Source organism: Camelina sativa, chromosome 3 (assembly GCF_000633955.1).
Source record: "Camelina sativa cultivar DH55 chromosome 3, Cs, whole genome shotgun sequence".
NCBI lineage: Eukaryota > Viridiplantae > Streptophyta > Magnoliopsida > Brassicales > Brassicaceae > Camelina > Camelina sativa.
This window is the reverse complement of record NC_025687.1, coordinates 10,210,304-10,231,040: the sequence shown is the minus strand read 5'-3', so window position 1 is coordinate 10,231,040 and position 20,737 is coordinate 10,210,304. Positions and strand designations below refer to the sequence as shown.

The 20,737-nt window shown below is 35.2% G+C and overlaps 4 protein-coding genes across 6 annotated transcripts; 2 read left to right on the top strand and 2 right to left on the bottom strand.

Annotated features, from left to right (window-relative positions):
* Positions 3,312-5,509, top strand: LOC104776353 (methyl-CpG-binding domain-containing protein 8-like). Of its 2 annotated transcripts, XM_010500401.1 has the most exons (3): positions 3,312-3,855; positions 3,927-4,504; positions 4,859-5,509. In XM_010500401.1, the coding sequence occupies exons 1-3, from the start codon at positions 3,637-3,639 to the stop codon at positions 5,310-5,312; spliced, it is 1,251 nt and encodes a 416-aa protein (XP_010498703.1). In that variant the 5' UTR covers positions 3,312-3,636; the 3' UTR covers positions 5,313-5,509. The 2 variants fall into 2 exon arrangements, with proteins under 2 accessions (XP_010498703.1, XP_010498702.1); XM_010500400.1 differs by having other exon boundaries at positions 3,312-4,504.
* LOC104776352 (14-3-3-like protein GF14 epsilon) lies at positions 5,984-8,846 on the top strand (the record flags this gene model as incomplete). Its single annotated transcript, XM_010500398.2, is given in 7 exon segments — positions 5,984-6,053; positions 6,609-6,915; positions 7,482-7,569; positions 7,676-7,785; positions 7,872-8,020; positions 8,373-8,410; positions 8,520-8,846. Coding segments are annotated over 7 exon segments (768 nt in total), but the record flags the coding sequence as incomplete, so codon positions are not given.
* LOC104776351 (probable protein phosphatase 2C 9) lies at positions 11,175-13,459 on the bottom strand. Its single transcript, XM_010500395.2, has 6 exons — positions 13,302-13,459; positions 13,081-13,197; positions 12,529-12,768; positions 12,049-12,325; positions 11,786-11,940; positions 11,175-11,659 (listed from the first exon to the last, which is right to left on the bottom strand). The coding sequence occupies exons 2-6, from the start codon at positions 13,114-13,116 to the stop codon at positions 11,522-11,524; spliced, it is 846 nt and encodes a 281-aa protein (XP_010498697.1). The 5' UTR covers positions 13,117-13,197; positions 13,302-13,459; the 3' UTR covers positions 11,175-11,521.
* On the bottom strand, positions 14,853-20,686 carry LOC104776349 (synaptonemal complex protein 1-like). 2 transcript variants are annotated; one of them, XM_010500393.2, is made up of 19 exons: positions 20,240-20,686; positions 20,108-20,157; positions 19,668-19,875; positions 19,464-19,589; positions 19,292-19,390; positions 18,434-19,110; positions 18,107-18,355; positions 17,895-18,023; positions 17,728-17,796; positions 17,542-17,652; positions 17,105-17,212; positions 16,910-17,020; positions 16,752-16,838; positions 16,504-16,590; positions 16,305-16,418; positions 16,149-16,232; positions 16,017-16,079; positions 15,542-15,589; positions 14,853-15,165 (listed from the first exon to the last, which is right to left on the bottom strand). In XM_010500393.2, the coding sequence occupies exons 1-18, from the start codon at positions 20,382-20,384 to the stop codon at positions 15,557-15,559; spliced, it is 2,550 nt and encodes an 849-aa protein (XP_010498695.1). In that variant the 5' UTR covers positions 20,385-20,686; the 3' UTR covers positions 14,853-15,165; positions 15,542-15,556. The 2 variants fall into 2 exon arrangements, with proteins under 2 accessions (XP_010498695.1, XP_010498696.1); XM_010500394.2 differs by having other exon boundaries at positions 20,029-20,157; positions 20,240-20,345.

Here is a 20,737-nt window from a genome sequence, read left to right as displayed (position 1 = left end):
ATAACTTGCCAGGTTTTAACACTATATCTCTTCCACAACTTTTTTCCCTCCTCCATTAAAATACCTTCTTTAATGTTTTCTGAGTCCAGAAGAATAATATATTTCAAAAAGTCGTAAGATCAGCAACACAATTCCGTAGATGGTTAAGGTCTGCGAATGATTTAGCATACTGCATACCATGCAGTTTCGATATAATTAATTTGCATAGGACGTCACTCGAATACCCATAACTAAAAGTTGGTTTGTGGTTTAGTGGAAAGTAATAGTCGATATATTAGCATTCACAATTAAAAGTCTAGATCTAATTATACAAAGATTAAAAAAGTAGGTTGTCTTATATGTTTTTAAACTAGAAATTAATAGACTAAATCTTAACCATAAACCCTTCAAACTAAACATTTAACCCTGAAAATTAAACATAAACTCCACAAACTAATTACATATACATATTCTTAACCCGGACCCCCACATAATCAAATTCTAAACCCTTAAAATTTTAAATTGGTGTATTTTCCATTTTTGATATAGATTTAAAATTTACTTCTGAATTATAACTAGCCAAATAAAAAGTAAGTACTATGTGTATCAATGATTAGATAAATTCTAATGACGATGATTATGCCGATCGGATTTGTTATGACTTTTTATGATTAGTGGAAGTCCATTGTTATATCCACCAAGCCATAAAAAGTAAAAATTGGTGAAAAGATAGTTTTGAAGTTTCAGTATATATATACCTGTAGAGATTTCTCATCCCCATTTACGATAATGACTATTAATATTATACTATAAAAGACGGAAATATATTGATATATTACAAGTGAGTAGCTATAAAAAATCATTGAAATTCCCATCCAATTGTTTTGAACTTTAAAATAATTAGTGTCAAGCATAAAATTTAATGGAGCATTTGATACGAATCAACTACATTTCTACCTTTTGATCCTTTTTGAATTCAATATTGAAATACTTAGATATGAAGTTAGAGGTTTGACAAGCTATTGTGGTATGTAAGTATATAAATATATAATATATGAGAAAATTATATATATGGATTTTTTTCGGAACTAACTATCAAAGAAATATATTTTCTTTGCATGCTACATGCATNATATATATATATATATATATATATATATCCCTGTAGAGATTTCTCATCCCCATTTACGATATTGACTATTAATATTAGACTATAAAAGACAGAAATATATTGATATATTACAAGTGAGTAGCTATAAAAAATCATAGAAATTCCCATCCAATTGTTTTAAACTTTTAATTAGTGTCAAGCATAAGATTTAATGGAGCATTTGATACGAATCAACTACACATTTCTACCTTTTGATCCTTTTTGAATTCAATATTGAAATACTTAGATATGAAGTTAGAGGTTTGACAAGCTATATATAATATATGATAAAATTATATATATGGATTTTTTCGGAACTAACTATATATCAAAGAAATGGATTTTTTCGGAACTAACTATATATCAAAGAAATATATTTTCTTTGCATGCTACATGCATAAAACGTTCGTGTGAACATATAGTAAGAAGAGTTGGATAAGCCTATAGACAATGTAGTTGTAAATGTAGTTGTAATAAAGGAGCAATATATGTGAAAGTGGAGGGCAAAAGAATTGAGATTCTGAGAAGATGACACGATGAAATGAGCAGAGAAACAGCTTTTACATAGTCTACCGCACGCATGCACGCACCCAATAACGACCATCCCTCTTTATATCCCTCTTTTTTTCTATTATTAAACTCCACTATCATCTACTATATCTCACTCCCGTACGCATTTTTTAAGTATCGTTATGTATACATATATATATTGAGCAACATCAGAATGAATAACTGTGTAGTTGACCATACAAAAAAGAAAAGTATTGGCATTTGCCTGATCAAACTTACGTTTACATTGGTCTTCATCTGGTTTTGTTAAAAGTAATGTGAATCATGGCGCTAGAAAAGTAGCAGATATTAAAGAGAAATTTACCTGAAAATGTTGGTAAATGACAACATTTTCATTCAGCCAATACAGATATTATTTGTTTGGTAATAAAAAAAATAAGAATAGAAAAAGAGAAGAAAAAAAAAAACAGCTGGAGTTGAGTTTAAAGAAGAAACAGAAGAGATTCCGTGAACTGGCAGATCCTTCCACGTGTAATTCTCCTTCTGTCGTTCTTTACTTTCCATTATCTAGGGTATGAATAGTGACAGCAGTCATGGAGAATAAATCCGTCAGTAGTTTAGTTTGCCCCAAAAATAGAGCGGACAATATACCACTACGAATCAACTCTTTCTGTATATAAAAACAATTCGCAGTTGGTTCGCAACAATTTTGTTTATATTATTTTTAGATCGTACTACTGCGGACTGTATTTGATGAATGGTAAATAAAATGTTGTCTAATCTGCTGATAGATTTGTCCGCTTTGACCGCTACAACTATTCACACCCATCTTATTTACTTCTCTTTAGAGCAGATCTAGTCCGACCCTGAAATATATCTGATTCGGGCTTAAATATATATGTTTAGAAAAAACTAGATTTTTCGGGCTCAGTCCATTCGGACTATAGAGTTTTTCGGACTTAGCTCGATCGGACTTAAATCGACCCAAAAAGCCCTTAAACAAATATATTTATATTTTTTTGTTAATATTTTTATTTGATTACAATATTTATTAATGATTTATTGTAAATAAAGTTTAAAACTCCCATCCTAATTTTTATATTAAAAATTTGAATAGATCAATATTAAAAAATTACAATGATTTTTGGATATTGGACTTCTCCAACTTTATCAACTATCTATCTTCCTAAGAATGTCTCTATAAATCTCTATTTCTTCATCAAAATAATATTAAAATCCAATTAGTAAAACTAAATATTATTTAAATAATGATTACTAATTGGAGTTTTACTAGTGATTTTGGTGGTTAGAGAAATTGCTAATCAGAGCATGAGCGAGAAGATACCACGACCAAGTCGTTGCATATGGACGGACCTGTTGTATGCAATAGCATTGTTGATACTTGATAATTTTAATATGGTTTACTCGATTACCATCAACCGGCAAAATTACAATTTTATAAACTTTGAAAATCAATTCTCTAGTGTCAACATTTATAATTGGAATGTAGTTATACAGTCGATATAAAAGTATTGGAGTTTTGTTTCTAAATTTGATTAAATAATCAAATATACAACAATTTTGAGACAGTAATCTCGGTATTGGTAAAAATTAAAAGCGGTTTTGGTATAACCGGTTTAAACTGAAAATTAGATATAAACCGAACCGAAAAGCTAAGAGCGAGAATTAAAAAAGCAAAAGAGAAGGAAGAAGAAGGCTTTGAAGTTATCGGAATTTTCGAAACCGTCTTTTTGATTCCGCCGTTTTGAGTCTTACGTGTTCCACGGCGGCGACCTCTATGGACGACGGAGACGGTGGTGCTGGTAACCGTTTATCAGCCGAATCTTTACCGTTAATCGATACGCGTCTCTTGTCGCAGTCTGAACTTCGCGCTCTCTCTCACTGTTCTTATCTCTCTCCGTCCTCTTCAGCATCTCTCGCTGCTTCCGCCGGTGGAGACGACGATTTGACACCAAAGATCGATCGCTCCGTCTTCAATGAGTCCGCCGGTAGCCGGAAACAGACATTTCTCCGTCTCCGTCTTGGGCGCCACCCTCAACCACCGGAACCTCCGTCTCCGCAACGTCAAAGAGACGATTCCTCCCGTGAAGAACAGTCGCAATTCGCGTCGCTACTCAGATCTCTGTTTAATGTCGATTCGATTCAGAGTAAAGAGGAAGAAGACGAAGGGGAGGAAGAACTCGAAGATAACGAAGGTCAGATCCATTATAACAGCTATGTTTATCAGAGACCAAATCCTGATTCGGTTCAGAACATTCTGATTCAGGGAACCTCCGCGAATGAAATCAAGAGGAAACGAGGACGGCCGCGGAGGATTCGTAACCCTAGCGAAGAGACGGAGGTTTTGGATTTAACGGGTGAAGCATCTGTAGATATCAATTTAGGAATGGAGAGTAGATATGTAGGAACCGGCTCAATTCTTTGCAATCCAGCCAAGAGAAAGAGAGGTCGTCCTCCAAAGAATAGAGATGGTTTCAATCAGCCAGCAGTGAACTTGGAGAACAGAGAAGGTACAACAATGGTGGATGTATCTGCATTGGATAAGGAGGAGTTAGTGAACTTGGAGAACAGAGAAGGTACAATGGTTGATCTTTCAGCATTGGCTAATGTATTAGAGGATCCATATGAAGAAGAGCTCAGGAGGATCACTGTTGGGTTGAAGACAAAGGAAGAGATCTTAGGTTTCTTGGAACAATTGAATGGTGAATGGGTGAATATAGGGAAGAAGAAGAAAGTTGTGAGAGCTTGTGATTTTGGGGGATACTTGCCTAAAGGATGGAAACTTATGCTCTATATCAAAAGGAAAGGTAGCAATTTGTTGCTGGCTTGTCGCAGATACATAAGGTATTATAATGTTTTCAGCCTACCGTTGCCTTAGTTGCCTTCATTGGTTCTGTTTATCATGTCTCTGTTCGTAGTTGGATTATGAGATAGACCTGAAAATATAGCATAGTGTTTGATAGTCAGAAACCGAGTTTGGTGGTATATAATAGTGTTTCAGTTCTGCTGCTAGACTTTTGATTTATTATCCCTCTTGTTTACTTTTTATCTTCTTGAACATGATAAAATATGTTTACAAGGCTTAAGGGGGTGCTAGTGGAATTGCGTATCGTGTGTGTATTCTTTGCCGTTCTAGGATTCTAGCTGCTTAGTTCATGATTATAAAAAATTTCTCTTTTCTTTCTTATGATTATACAGTCCTGATGGGCAACAGTTTGAAACCTGCAAGGAAGTCTCCACGTATCTGCAATCTCTTCTTGTATCCGGAAGCAGGAACTGGCTCAATTCTTTGCAATCCGACAACAAAACTCTAGGACAACAACCAGTGATGGCTAACAAATCTTTACTATGTAACTCTGATACCATTGGCTTGCCTGTTCCAAACTCTATAACAAACCAGAGCCTCGAGATCGGAAGAACAGTTGGTGGTGATGTTTTTGAAGAAGCGAAAGGTGTAGAAAATGGCGATGTAGCAGATCCAGTGAAAACCAGTCTGGTGGACAAAGATAATAATAATGCAGATTTTCTAAATGGAGACGACAACGATGATGATAACATGGAGAATTTGGCAGCTCTATCGAACCCAAAAGATCAAGAAACAATGTCGAAAGCTAAGGAGCATCACCAGTATTTCAGCTCACAAATCCACTGAGTTTCTGTGACCAGTTCGTTTATCTGGAACAAATTGTTTTCCCATCATTATAGTTCAGATTTTATTTTTCATGCAAAAAACTAAAGCATGTTTTAGGCTTTTAGCTAAAACTACAGGATACATATAGGATTTGAAAAGGTCAAATGTACAAAACAAAATGGCAGAAACCAAATTTTTTCTCAAGTCTTTTCACGTCACCGAGCTTATAGTTTAATTAACAGATAAATCTGATTGATTTTGTAATTGCGCTGACATGAAAATATGTACGTGTGTATGATTTGGGTTTTGTGTTGTATTAAAGAAAACGAACAAACCCTTAAAAAAATAGGAGTGGAAGGACATGTCTTTCTCCGATTGTCACGTAAGCGTAGTAAGTTAGCCTTATTACGTTATTGACTTAGCAGCACAAAGTGTTCTTCGAATTTTGATTCGGTTTAATTTAAGGTTCTTTCTGTAGAAAAACAAAACCTTTGAGGTTCTTTTGTAATTTCTAAAACTTTAGGTTCTGAGTTTGTTGACTGAAAAAAGTAGATCCAACGGCCAATATTTATAGGAGGAAGAGAGAGCATCCTAGGGTTACTTAACTTTAGTAATCTCGAAATCAATCAAAAATCAAAGCATCCCATTTGATTCAGACTTCAGAGAGACAGAGAGAAGAAGAAGAAAAAAACGCCATGGAGAATGAGAGGGAAAAGCAAGTTTACTTGGCCAAGCTCTCTGAGCAAACCGAAAGATACGATGGTACTTTTTTTTTGGATCTCTCTGTTTTGGGAAAATGTTTCTGAAAAATCCGATCTTTTTTTGTTGCTCCAATCGAATCTATGATTTGGTTTTACATTTCTGTGAATCTGCTTTATGGATTTGTGTGTTTCTTCTGCGGGGTGTGACTTTGATCTAGATTTAGAGATTTAGATGAGCCCTTAAAAGTAATTTTCTTGTTTTTGGTGTTGCTCTGATGATCTGATCAGTCTTGATCTTATGTTCATATGATTTTTATTCTCATTTTTGTCGAAGAATCTCTTAGTGTGAGTCCATGGTTCCACAAAGATGGCTAGTATGAAAATGATATAGATCTATGTTTTTCACTTGCGGTCTCTACGTGTTTTTTCTTTTGCTTTCGCTTTTAGTTTTTTCAAAGATTGATGATGAAGAATGGAAAAAAGTTTTTACATTTCTTAGCTAGATCTGATTCTGTGTAGTAATCTAGATTTCAAACCAGCTATATTGTTTACTTGGAAGCTAAAATCTGAGATTGGTTTCTTCAGTACTTAATATCTTTGTAAATTGTTGTTGCAGAAATGGTTGAGGCGATGAAGAAAGTTGCTCAGCTTGATGTGGAGCTAACAGTCGAGGAGAGAAACCTTGTATCTGTTGGGTACAAGAATGTGATTGGTGCAAGGAGAGCTTCATGGAGAATACTATCTTCCATTGAGCAGAAGGAAGAGTCTAAGGGTAATGAGGAAAATGTCAAGAGGCTTAAGACTTATCGCAAGAGAGTTGAAGATGAGCTTGCCAAAGTTTGTAATGACATCTTGTCCGTCATCGATAAGCACCTCATTCCATCTTCTACTGCTGTGGAGTCTACTGTCTTTTTCTACAAAATGTGAGTCATCATCCTGTGCTTCTTTATTCTCTGCCCATTTTTTCTTTAATCCCAAATGTGGTATGACCTGAAGCAAATGTAGAGTTGATTTGGANCAGAAGGAAGAGTCTAAGGGTAATGAGGAAAATGTCAAGAGGCTTAAGACTTATCGCAAGAGAGTTGAAGATGAGCTTGCCAAAGTTTGTAATGACATCTTGTCCGTCATCGATAAGCATCTCATTCCATCTTCTACTGCTGTGGAGTCTACTGTCTTTTTCTACAAAATGTGAGTCATCATCCTGTGCTTCTTTATTCTGTGCCTTTTTTTTTTAAATCTCAAATGTAGTATGACCTGAAGCAAATGTATAGTTGATTTGGATTGGACCATTCATGTGATTAAGAATGAGATATTGAGGTTTATCATATCCACTTAACTGAAGTTATATGTTTAAGCTCTTACATTGCTACCACTCTTTTTTATGTTTCTTCCTGAAATGAAATTGATTCATGGTTCTGAAATTCATGAACTTTTTTTTCCTATATTTGTTTCACTGTTTTGACTTTACTTTTATGATCTTTCTATGTAGGAAAGGAGATTATTACCGTTATTTGGCAGAGTTCAGTTCTGGTGCTGAACGCAAGGAAGCTGCAGATCAGTCTCTTGAAGCATATAAGGTCCTCTCATCTTGTTTCTTTCTTTTCTCTTCTGTGCCTTCCCTCTTATATGTGAGAGCCCGGAAAAACCTAACAAGAGACCTCCTTATTCGTACTGGCTATGTAGGCTGCTGTTGCTGCTGCAGAGACTGGTTTGGCACCCACACATCCAGTTAGACTTGGCTTGGCATTGAACTTTTCCGTTTTCTATTATGAGATCTTAAACTCTCCTGAAAGGTTTGTTTCGTTCGCTTATTTCTGGATAGAACATGCAATGGTATCAATGGTCACTTTCTAACAGTCTGAAACTATGTGTTATACAGCGCATGCCAATTGGCTAAGCAAGCATTCGATGATGCAATTGCTGAACTTGACAGCCTTAACGAGGAATCATACAAGGACAGCACTCTTATTATGCAGCTACTTAGAGACAATCTCACCTTGTGGACTTCAGACCTCAATGAGGAAGGAGGTAATCTTATTTTATTTTATTCCCCTATCTGCCTCTGATGATTGATAGTTTCCCTAAGAATCAAATAAGCCTTTTAAATCTTGTTCATTCTTGAACTGTTAAGAGCCTCAACTTTGAGTGGAAATGTTGTTAATATAATGATGTTCGGGAACTCGAAACCATTAATCTGGATTCTGTCATTTAAGTGTCCTTCATACATTTATTCCTATGTGCATAGTCGTTGGATTCTAGCTATTTTGTAGGAGATTGTAGCAGAAAACTTTAGCATACTTGTTTCTCTTCCAGAGCTTTGTTGCGTTTGAACAACTTTGAATCTGCAGCTTACACTCAACTTTTTTCTTTTTCCTCTTAGATGAGCGAACCAAAGGTGCTGATGAGCCTCAAGATGAGGTATGAAAAGCCAGTTTCGTTGATATTTAAAAAGCTGCTTAAAACGATTATTTATCATTCATTTGATTGATAAATTAGACACTCATGGAAGCACTGAATCATTTTGCAGAACTGAATCGTGAATCCTCTGTGAGAAGAGAAGCGTCTCTTGCTGCATCTTGAATCTTGAAATGAAGATAGTAAGCGCCGCTACTCAGAATGTGTAATTTTAATTTAATGTCTTTCTTGATAATGTTTCAACAAGATCTTGGAACTTTCCACAACAAGTATCTTCGACCTTCTTATGATGGTTGGATGGAGTCTGTTTTATGCTTAGTTTGCTTCTTTGTTGTTTGAACTTTGAATTGAGCCACCACCAGGCATCATTTGGGTTTTTGTTTATCAGAATATTAGGAGTATCATCGTTTCAACATTAAATCAAAAATTGACGAATCTTTCTTATAAGTTCCAACTCATTGCAAAAGTCATGGAAGTCTACAAATTTAAAACGCTGTGTAGTTTACTTTCTCCTTCAGACACATGAGTGGAAATGTTGAGGTGAAATGTAACTCGTATTGGGAATAATGTGGTATGAATCGTTTTATGACAGCTTACAAGTTACAACGATGGTATCGTTCCCACCAGAGTCCATACAATCTTTTGTATCCGGCTAAATCATCGACCAAACATATCTATTCCCAGACAGCATTACAACTTTTTGGTCCACCATATTTATTATGCATATGTCTAAACAATCAATTTTTCCGCCGACCTTTATTTAATCCCAAATGACCTGCTCAATGTCAATAAGCATGTAAAAGATCATCAATTTCGTCACCGACCTCTTCTCTGGATATATTTTTCTGTTTTCTATAATCTTTTTTATTCATGTCCATTAGAATAATAAAAATCACAAAATCTATACGAAAGAAGACAACTTTCAAATTTGAACTCAAAGTATTCCCATGGGACACTGGACTTTTTTTTTTTTTTAAAGAGAAGTCAAAGTTGTGGCAATGAGAAACGACTCATTGCCATAAATCAGCAACAAACAAATGCTGATTATGATTATATGTGTCATAAAACTATGTTTTGAAAACGTATTACGTATGTGTGTACCAAAGAGAGGGATAAAAGAGCAGAGAATGTAAACAAAAAAAATCCCTGCAACAAGTGAAGATCCCTCTACTATTGGTGAATCAATATATGCCTCCAGAACAAAGCCAAACAAGAATCGATCTCTTCTCTTGCAGCCGAAAGTAGAGGCAATATTGTTGTTTTGTAAAAAACAAAACCAAAGAAATAAAACGAACTCTAGATTAGATTAGTACAAAGCTGCTTAGCTCACAAGGATCGTGTTTATATAAAACTAAAAGCTAAGACCATTTCCAATGGTTTTCCCTATTTTTACCTCTAAAATAGAGAAACTCTAAAATAGAGGAACTCTATAATAAATGTAACTTTTGCTCCAATAGATATCTCTATTTTTTCCTCTAAAAAAAATATTCCGTAGCGATTCCTTTTTTATTTTACTATTAATACCTTTTACTTATAAAAGTTGGAAACTAACCCATTTATTTTAGTATTTGTGCCTATTTATTTTAGTATTTGTGAAACTTTCATATAGTTATGATATTATTTAAATTTTTAACATTCATAAATATTATTTAAATATCACATTTATTAAAAGAAATACATTGCATCATATAAAATAATAAAACATAGTAGATTTTTTTAACCATCGACATTAGTGTATTTTTCCCCACAAATGCTCAGTTAATGCATTTCGAAGTGAGAAATGAGCTTTTTATCTTTGATTTTTCTAAATCGACCTAGAAATTCTTGGAATCGGATATCATCATCTTCCGCCATTTGGACTCCTGGAGGTGGAACATCTCTTTCAACTTCAATCGGTGCATTGAGATCACGCTCATCCTCGATTATCATATTATGTAAACTTATGCATGTAGTTATTATGTCATGTAGCACATTCTATACAAAATTTACTACAAACTTTCAGTTCAATACAAAACCTCCACTTCATTAAATTATTATTAAAATATTTAAATATATATTTTATTTATTTTGATTATTAATATAAAAATGTTAAAAGTTCAAGGACTATTTTATAAATAAAAAAGGTCAACTCTATTATAGAGGAAAAATAGAGTTCCTCTATATATAGAGAAAAAAATAAAGATCTCTATTATAAAAGTAGAAATAGAGATGAATTGGAGTAAATTTTACTCGAAAATAGAGTTAAAAAGCAAATATAGAGATGAGTTGGAGATGCGGGTATTATTAGCTGAGCTCCTACAAAACCCTAATTTTCACTGACGTGATCATCTCTTAATGAATTGGGCCGTTATTTTGTTTGGGCCTTTCTAACCACACATGAAATGAAGGTTCCAGCAAAAACAAGTACATTTGATTGAAATCGTGAAAACACTTGTGTGATCATGGGAAAGAAAATAAACAAACCATTGGCCACGTTTTCATTTGTGCTCCTCAAATGTTTTTGTTTAAACTTTAAAACATAATTTTGTCAACTAATTTGCTATACAAAAGTAAACTTGTATATACAACAAAACACACACAAGAGAAAACATTTCAAAAGTTTCTAAAAGACGTTTGGTTAGAAAGTTCATCCAAATTAGAAAACTGATTCAAGGATAATGACACTAAACCTACTACAACACTCAACGATAAAAAGGATGTCAAAAAAAAAAATACTTTCACATAAAATAAACATCCTAATAGTTATATTATATCTCGATGATTTAAATAACAAATCAACCAATTATAATAACACAAGTCACCCACCACCAACTCATTTTCCTCTCACCCTTTTTTTTATGTTCATTTTTCTAGTCGTCTTTAAAAAAACACACAATTTACACAACGAACGAACGCACATAAGGCTGTAACATAGCAAGAAGCTAATCACAAAAATCGAAACTTTCAGACAGGTCCAAAACCAGACCAGAATCATCAGAGTCGTCGAATCCAGTGAAACACAAAGCTTTTCTTTTTTTTGGTCCTGATGAATCTTTTGATTGAAAATGCGGGTTTATTATATTTAGGAGAACCATCTCCTCCTCGTAAAATACCCTCCCCTCCCTTCAGAGTTTGTCATCTGAATCGGACTACGACACAAGATATGTCGTCTTTACTCTCTCTTCTCAATGCTTCAGCTGTTAGTTCCTTTGCTGCTTTCTGCGGATCTTTCACCCTTCTTGCTATCTCCATTGCCTCATCATTTGTCATCACCTGTTGTTAACATCATCATTTCAACATCACAACAAACAATCAGAAAACACATTCTCAAAACACTCAGTAAACAAAGAGATGATGAATGGTTTCATTCGAAAGCAGAATCAATCTATATTCCTTTACCTTCCAAATGCCATCACTGGCCAAGAGAAGAACATCTGTCAAGCTATCTACAGTGGCTTCTTTTATGTCAGGTTCTGAACTCAGGTGAGTCTTAAGTCCCTTGTCTCCAAAGGCACGAGACACAGCTAATTGACCATTCACCCGAGGAACATCCCCTGTTAGATCCAAAACCACATAATCCTTATCAAACATAATCAGAAATGGAACAAACTAATGACTAAATGGAACAAACTAAAGAGGCTGTATCAAATTAGTTTGTTTACCTGGTAGATTGGATACAAATCCACCTCTATCCTCAATGCTGGACCTTTCAGTACGGGGCTCATGATCTGTACTCATCTGCGTTGTTTTGCCTCCTCGAGAAAGAACTGCTCTAGAATCTCCCACATTAGCTACCCACAACTTCTGCCCATTAATCAATATCGCAGTCACGGCCGTAGACCCACCACGACCCAAGTCAGAACTATTTGATAGAATAGCCTGGTCTGTCTTCTCATAAGCTTTTGCTATAGACCTTCGAGGATCAACCCAGAACTCTCCCTGAACAAAACAATCAAAAGCATATGATTACTGCATGAAAGACAATATCTTAAACCATGCCCATGAGGAAAGACAGCAACCACTCTAATAATCCCAAGTATGCATGTTTCATGGCCAAGTTTGGTATTCCATATCTTGTGAACAGAAATACCAAAGGAACCATTTGCATAGAAAACTAAAAAAAAAGAGTAATCTTTGTGTACCTCCTTGAGGATATTGGAGAAGAGACGTTTCTGCAAGTAGGCAGGGACACTATCACCCATATGACCATCATAAATAGCAAAAAGACCCAATTCATGGTCTTGGACGTTGATAAAGTTAGCAACATGATAATCCTCCATGGGATGGTTAGCTTTCCCTTTGACTAGACTAAAACCATACTTGATAATCCCTTCATCACTTCTTCCTTTACCTGATCGAGATGACGATTGTCCTCCCACAACCTTAAAAAAAAGCTCAGATCTTTCACTTTCTAAAACATCACTCCAATCACAGATAAGAAGAAACACTCTGAATGAACACATCAATCATAAAAAAAAGCTTTTTTTGTGAACTTTCCTGATAATTTTCTTCAAACATGAAAAGAGAAATCCCCATGGAGATATTATTATATACCCACCGATCGATCCAGGAGAAACACACAATTTTTACAAAAATCTCACCTTTGTGACACATCTCAAGCATAGAAAAATACACAAAACCGTAACACTAAAAAAAAGAAGGGAAAAAAAAAAAAGTGAATCTTTTCTCTTTACCTCAGAAGCGGAAGTGAAGCAACAAAATTTTCCCATTGTGAATCGAAGAAGACAATTGTTTCTCCGATGTTTTCAACCTTGGCAGATTTATATATATATACCAATAAACAAACCAATCTGCAAACAAAGCATAAAAAATCAAAAACCTCGAAAACAGAACAAAGAAGAGGGCAAAAAAATCATTACAAAGGCAGCTCAACAAAATAGGAGGGATAATTTACCAGGTGAGATAAACCCTAAAAATTGTTTGATTGAATTGAAGAAGAAGAAGGAGAAGAAGAAGAAGATACTCTCAAACAAAAACGATAAATCCACAAAAAGTCTCTGCGACGAAGTCTTCGCTCTCTTTCTTTCTTTCGTTTTTTTATGTCTTTTTCCTAACGCTAAAACTTTTATTTCTTATATATATATATATTCATTAATTTCATTTCATTCACTGAAAAAAAAAAAAAATAAGAAAGCTATCTGTATATTTTTTGGTATTGCATTTGGCGTGCTTCATAAGTATTAAATCTTTGTTTTATGCCCTATATTATTGGCTGTTAAATAATGACCATTATACTTCCTACTTTGCGTCCGATTACTTAATTTTAGTAACAGAAATTGCTATTTAACCTTCAACATTCAATTTTTTAGTTAGGTTATTTGTGAAAATACTTCGAATTAGAGTAAAAAATGAGGGTGTCGATAGACAAATAAGAATTGATTGTGGTCAAAAAGTGAAATAAAAGAGAAGATGAGGGGGAAGTTTGAGATAAGTGTAAATGAAATTAGGGGGAAAAGAAAAAAAGAAGAGAGAGAGAGAGAGAAAGGATGAAGCAGAAGAGTGATCTGGTCAAAGAAAATTAAAATAAAAAAGCTGCCATTTTTTTTAAAAAAAAATTAGTCTCTTCTTTTGCTATTTGGCATGTTGACTTTCATCTTCCTTTACATTTATATCATAACAAATCCCTTATATTTTGTATGCGTTTTCACTATTCCGACATCCTATATGTGCGCAAAATATTTTAATTTTTTTTATAATACTCTAGAAATCATTACTAAGCAAAAATTGTTGTTTCTATTGAATAATATATTAATTTTTTTTTTTTAAACATAGTTTTTTCTTCACCCGTTATGTTTTGCAGTATTTATTAACTAAAAAAACTCTTGACCCGTCATTATTTCTGTGGAATACGTCAAACTAATAATCCAAAACCCAAAGACTAATTAAGTCTTAAGTAATTGTTTTTTTTGGGTTTAATAATTTGTATAAGGTAAATGTATGTATCGATTACACAAAAAATTAAAGCATAAAATTAGCCGTCTCCCGAGAAAAACATATCCATTTTGGATTTGATGGATCAACGATTGCGTTAAAATTACCTTTTGTTTTTTTTACAGCTAAAGTTATACTATTAGTACTTAAAAATTAATTGAGTATAAAAATATTAGTAAAAATATCAGGTCTCTTGGCATTACCAGAATCTCAAAGTATCAACGAATGCGACAAGAAAGTGGAAAGGGTCAAAGGCTTCGACGCGCTTACTAGCCATCTTTTGTTTCTTCATTTAATGTGATTCGCACACATTTCATGACTTTTTTGACCCCCCCACATAACCCTTTGCTTTGTTTTTCTTTTCTTCCTTTAATTAAAACACATATCAATTAGCTAATGCTACCTAGTTCCCTTATTTATACTACTACTACATTAGATTTATTTGATTGCTTTGCCTAAAACAAACGATTTCTTTCTTTAAATATTAAACGTGTTCGTCTAATCCTCCGTGATATGTTCCTCCAAATTCGCTTCATAGGTCCCCTAGTAATGTGTACAGTTGTTACATCATGTACTCATTTCTTGCTATGGGCCTTTTATGATCCCAACCCATTTATTTAGAAAATTCAAAGAGTTTGATCAACCTTATCTATCTTATGAGTTATATCTCTATATATATATACTGCAAGTACTGATTGTTTTATTTTCTATGCTTATCAGCTTATGTTTGAATGGCTTCCATCAGCATTACTCCACTGCTATCCATCCAATTTCTTCCTGGTTATTCGTTTCAGACCTCAGTGATCTCTCCACTTGGATTCAGTGTTCTGTAATGCCAATCATTCAACAGCAAATTGTTAACCTCAAGAGCAAATAAACCACTAATAATACCAACAAATACCAAAGATACAATTACTAGGGAGAACTATTAAGATGACAAATAAATTCAACACTTTTGGTGCACAGGTTTATCAAAAAATTTCTGAAGATAGCTACTGGGTCAGTAACAGATTCTGGATGTAATTCTCTTCCCAACATTTACAAGTTCGTGAAATACTCGCATAGTTTTTATTCATGTTATAAGAATGAGATAGTTGTTGCAAGCAGCAAAATGTTTATGTAATCGCTGAGCAAGCTTTCACAAAGAGCATGTATTTGCAAGAGAGAGAGAGAGAGAGAGAGAGAGAGAGAGAGGGAACTGACTTTGCGAGGTAAACTTCAATCAAATGCAGAGCCAGTCATCATTCCTCCCTGTGATTATAATATTATGCAGTTAAGTCACAAAACATTTTAGAAACCTAGCATTACAACAGCATCATCCATAACTTCTTGACTTGGAAACAATTTCCGCACTTCTAATTTGAACTAAGTGCCGGACAGTATTAGTGGTCCTTAGAGGTTGTTTGGCATTTTTCTCAGCATTATACTTGGATAGACCTAACCACACCTAAACAGATATGAAAATTCTGAGCTCCAATCACCTGTCAGATTATCTATATTATTACTAAGGGAGATGAGACGGAGTAAAAGTTACAGAAAACTTTTGCGCGTTTCATGAAAATATGATGTTTTTCCTATCATCAGATTTACTCTTATACTCTCTAATTCAGCAGTAGTTTACTTGTACGGGGGCTTATATACGTTAAGCATCAGCAAAAGTAGTGAATTTGTATTTCACCTTGGCGATACTTTTGGGGGTCTTCAATTTGGGTGTCAATCTAGTACTGCGTCTTTGTGGCTCCTGTTGAAAAAGAATGTAAAGCAAGGTTTCTTGAATATGTTATATATCTTGTTTGGATGGATAAGGTACCTCAAACATGGCTGTATTTCTTGTTTTTCTTCGTTTGGTTACCCTCCCATTGTTCGTTTCAACTTCATACTCACGATGAGATACCTGCCGAGTTAAACCACAAACCAAACGATGAGATTGATTGTGATGTAAAAATGTAAAGATTACAATGCTTACCCTACTATGATGCTTTGGATTTGGAATGCTCGGGACGCTTCCTGTCTTTACGTTGTGAGTTTTCTTCAATATTTTGGACACAGGTGTTTCTTTTGCCTTTACAAAAGCAGAGTCCTGCATTTGATCCATTAGGAAGTGGTTATATGTATGTAGCCTTGACAAAGCAGAAAGGAGCAAAAATCTATATTTGATTCTCTGCCTGTTCGTCATCGTGATCTGTCCTCACTCTTATATGCTCGCTTCTTTTGCTACCACCAAGACGAGAATCTTTCGAAATTGAATAGTTCTACAAAATAATAAACATCATGTTAACTATATGATGCAACCCTAACAATATCCACTTACAAAATACATGTTTTCCAGTTATTACCCTGCTGATGTTATTTTAAGCACGTATATTGAAGTGGATAGATAACAATAAGTAAAGATTATGAAGTTCACTCTAACCTTGTTTGAGTTTACTTCTTGCTCTTCAGGTGGATTGTCACTCATCATCTTCCACTGTAACTGCACCAAAGCTCTTTGCCTCTCTTCCTGCAAGGTTAGCCCATTAGTTAAACCCATAAAGATTCATCTTATAATGGATCCTGTTAAGAATCACTTACTTTTTTCCTTTGAAGATCTAATTCTTCTTGCAGTTTCTTACAATCATCTTCATACTGACACTTGAATGCTTTCAACTGGACATCATTCTCACTCTTGAGAGCTGTTATCCTCTGGATAAATATACAAGCTATTTGAATACCAGAGGCTAGGTACTCTTGCATCATTCTGAACAATGAAGTTATATCTGTGGGTACCTCTTTTAGTTCATTTTCAGCCTGAATCTGATTTTGTCTCAGCTCCTGATCATACTTAGCTTTGAGGTTGAGCTCCTTACTCTCATGCTCCTTCCGAATACTGAGAATCTGGGATGCAGATTTTATCAGTTTATTTGCAATATAGTTATTACTTGGCTTGACATGCTGTCAGTTATAACCTTTCAAAACAGATAAAACTTACAACTCAACCTAGTTTGATTAATTCATTCTAAGCTATACAACTCCATGATTGGTGATGGTGAACCATCAGGTTTCTATGGAATCTAATAACAGTCAATGATAGTATTGGACGAGTAGAACAATGCATGAAATCAGTAAGAAGATAATATGTGATAGCTTTTCGTCCAAAAAGTTTGTCAATGATTCGGAATATATGGAAATATCAATCGATGAGTTCAAAGATATGCCATACATACCAGAGAAGCATGTTCCGTTTGAACGGTCAGCAGTTTCCCCTTTGATTCTTCTTTGCAATCTGAGAGTTCTTTATCATATTTAGTGGACAACTCTTTAATAATCTTTTCAACCTGAAATAAGAACCGCCAAAAACATCACCAACTGCTCAGTAGACTGCAAATAAAAGATACTGCAGTCATATATACCTTATCCTTTTCAGCATTAACAATTTCCTGCTTCTCGACGTCATACTTCCTCCTGATAACATTAATTGCCTGCAAAATAACATATACAGATCACATGTTCTTTGCATATTGCAAAATAACATATTGTGTTGGTGAACCCTGACGACACTAGTTTTGCTAATATATACCTGGTCATTCCTCTGTGATAATTCTTTCAAGTGCCTTGATAATTCCAACTGTTTGCTTTCCAGCATCATATCATATTGCTTCTTTGCTTCTACAAGCTTAGTTTCAGCAGTTACCAGTAACTCCTTGTCCTGCAGTGCGATTCATAATTGATAAGTACTACAAAGGTGGATTAAAAACCATAAAGCAATCCCCTAAAATCAAATTTTTAGACCTTAATGAGTTGTTGGTTAAGCTTCTTCTCGTTTTCATTGCACTGGTGGATAAGACGCCCTTTCTCCTCTATGACGGTTTGGAGCTCGTTCACCTCTTTTGCCAATAAATCCGCCTGCAGCTGATGGCTCTCACTCTCTTTCTGCAAGGCCTCTAGTTCCTCAACTTTTCTCTGTGCATCTGCCTGCAGTTTCTCGTATTTTTCTTTGTTTTCCATCTCTAATGATGAAAGCTTCAACGACAATTTTTGCTGAAAGATATACAAGTAAATCAAGCATTGCAGGCATACATTAGATACAGGGCATAGGATAGAAAAGAATTTGTATACCTTCTTATCCTCTGATGTCTTCACAATTTCCAATAAAGTTTCTATTTCCTCTTTCAGCTTTGAAATCACTGATTCTGCCTCAGCATGTTTTGAAACTAGTCCTTTTGCTTCAGACTCCAGTTTATCAATGGTCTGGCTTGTAGAACACCGTATCCCAGAAACTTGAGATATTAAAGACTCCTTATCAGCCTGGAGCTCAACTATTTTCTCGTTTAGTTCCTTTCCTGCTGATTCCAAAGCTTCTTTTTTGGCAGTTACGCTAAAGAACTCACGCTGGAGTTGATCGAATGATCTTTGAGCACGATCAATTGCAAGATCTCTGTCTTTTTGCAGCAACAGAAAGTGGGTATCATATAGGCCACTAAGTTGACCAAACTTCTCCGTGAAGGTCAAATTCTTTTTATCCAGATTAGTCAACTCGGCTGCCAAGTAGCGGACCAGGTCATCGAGCTTTTTAACCTCCTGTTCGGAGCTGACCAGTTTTTCAAACAGTTCATTTGCACTCAGCTGAACACTCGTCTTTTCTTTTTCCAATTTCTCTTGGATACTAACAAGGTCTTTGACCTCGTCTTCTTTTGTTGTTAACTCAAGATGTACCTTTTCTAGTTGGGAATTCAAGTTTTCAACGTTGAGTTTTCTTTCGGCTGCAGTTGCTTCCAACTTTGTTATCTCAGCATCTGCCACAGAGGAATCACTCAATAAGAAGATACAATTGCTGTAAATCATGAAAAAAATTCAGAAAGATTCAGATAAATTTAAGCTCTTCAAATTGTAATCTAGAACAAGACTATTTCAACCATCATTTTTCACTGCATGTGACCAACGGCATTGAGATTTCATGTAGAACAAGACACAAACCTTTCTTCTCTATGATACTGGCAGTTCTGCACTGTTCATTTAGATAGTATATATCCTTCTGTTCTTTCTCGAGTTTGAGCTCCTCAAATTCCTTATCCCCTGCATTTTTGACTCAAAGATGTTAGATACCAGTTGCTTTTCAAGTCAGAAGTAGAATAATTTAACAACTTACTGCTTGTGATGTTCGCTTTAGCAGCATCTAAGCTTAAAGACATATCTTGCATTTGCTGGTTTAAAGAGTCTATTGCTTCTGAACTAGTATTGAATTTGCTCTCGAAAAAGTCCTTATCCTTCTCAGCTGCAGATGCAAATTAGGAAACAGATAAAGCAACAAATCATTTATGATTTTCACAAGCTGAGATGACTGTATTCTTACCATCCTGAACTTGGGAAGCCAAGTGCTGCAGAGTCTCAGTAAGCTGATCACACAGAGCCTTTGTTGAAGAGAACTTAGACTCCAATCCTCTCCAAAGCTTTTCATCTTCCTTTTGCCTAACTCTGAGCTTAGCATTCTCATTAAAAGCGTTCTGAAGTTTATCCTCTAAGGCATAGACATGCTCCACTGACTTTTTCAGCTTACAATTCTAAGACCATGGAAAAGCAAAAATTCCTTCAAAATTAGGTGATGAAAGATGTGTCGGCGATGAACTCAGAAGAACAAAAACAAGAGCTCGAACCTTCCGATCACAACGAAGTTTCCAATACACAAAATCAAAAACACAAACCTAGCAATATACCTCAAATGCACATCCATCGAATCTATAAATTCGTAAACACAAACAATGTATGAAGAAAACAGGATAGCTTCCAAAATACCGCCAGTTCTAGATCTGTTCTCATAGCCGCCTGATCCTTCACCAGCTTCTCTGTTAAACAAACGTAAAATCGTCGGAATCATCATAAAAGTACGATTCGAGAGTGGCGGAGTGAAATAAACAAGAGAAATACCTGCAGTGAGCTTCAGATTCGAGAAACTTCCGGAGACGACGGAATCCTGCGGCGGACGAGTGGAGAAGGAGTGCGTCTTCGCCGATCCGGACATCGATCGGAGTTGATCCAAGCTTTTCATCGCCGGAAACCCTAACTTCTGCATCTCGAGATCGTAAGGAACACAAATTGATGAAATCGATCACTCGCTCTAGGTCTCTCTCTCTCTCTCTCTCAACTTCTCTCGCTCACGGAGATCGAGATTGTAAGAAACAACAATGACGAAAACGATCCTTCGCTCTCAATTTCTTCCTTGCTCTCTCTCTCTCTCAATATCTTGCGCGCGCTCTCGAAATTGTGTGAGATGAATCTGAAATAAAGTTGGGCGCCAAAGACGTCGGTGGTGTTTTTATACCGGAGAAGCCGACTCGTTCTGCTAACGGCAATTTTTTTTTGGGGAAATAGATATATACTCCACGCGCTAGAGAGCTGCTTAAAACTTACGCGGTTTGCTGACGT

Coding starts and splice junctions, on each gene's coding strand:
- LOC104776353 (XM_010500400.1), top strand. CDS start 3,438: ATGGACGACGGAGACGGTGGTGCTGGTAACCGTTTATCAGCCGAATCT. Junction 4,505..4,858: donor GCTTGTCGCAGATACATAAG/GTATTATAATGT, acceptor ATGATTATACAG/TCCTGATGGGCAACAGTTTG.
- LOC104776351 (XM_010500395.2), bottom strand. CDS start 13,116: ATGGGAAAATTTTGTTGCTTCACTTCCGCTTCTGAG. Junction 12,769..13,080: donor GCTTCACTTCCGCTTCTGAG/GTAAAGAGAAAA, acceptor CTTTTTTTTAAG/GTTGTGGGAGGACAATCGTC. Junction 11,941..12,048: donor ATTTGTATCCAATCTACCAG/GTAAACAAACTA, acceptor TGGATCTAACAG/GGGATGTTCCTCGGGTGAAT.
- LOC104776349 (XM_010500393.2), bottom strand. CDS start 20,384: ATGCAGAAGTTAGGGTTTCCGGCGATGAAAAGCTTGGATCAACTCCGA. Junction 20,158..20,239: donor GAATCTGAAGCTCACTGCAG/GTATTTCTCTTG, acceptor TTTGTTTAACAG/AGAAGCTGGTGAAGGATCAG. Junction 16,591..16,751: donor AAGAAGTAAACTCAAACAAG/GTTAGAGTGAAC, acceptor ATTATTTTGTAG/AACTATTCAATTTCGAAAGA.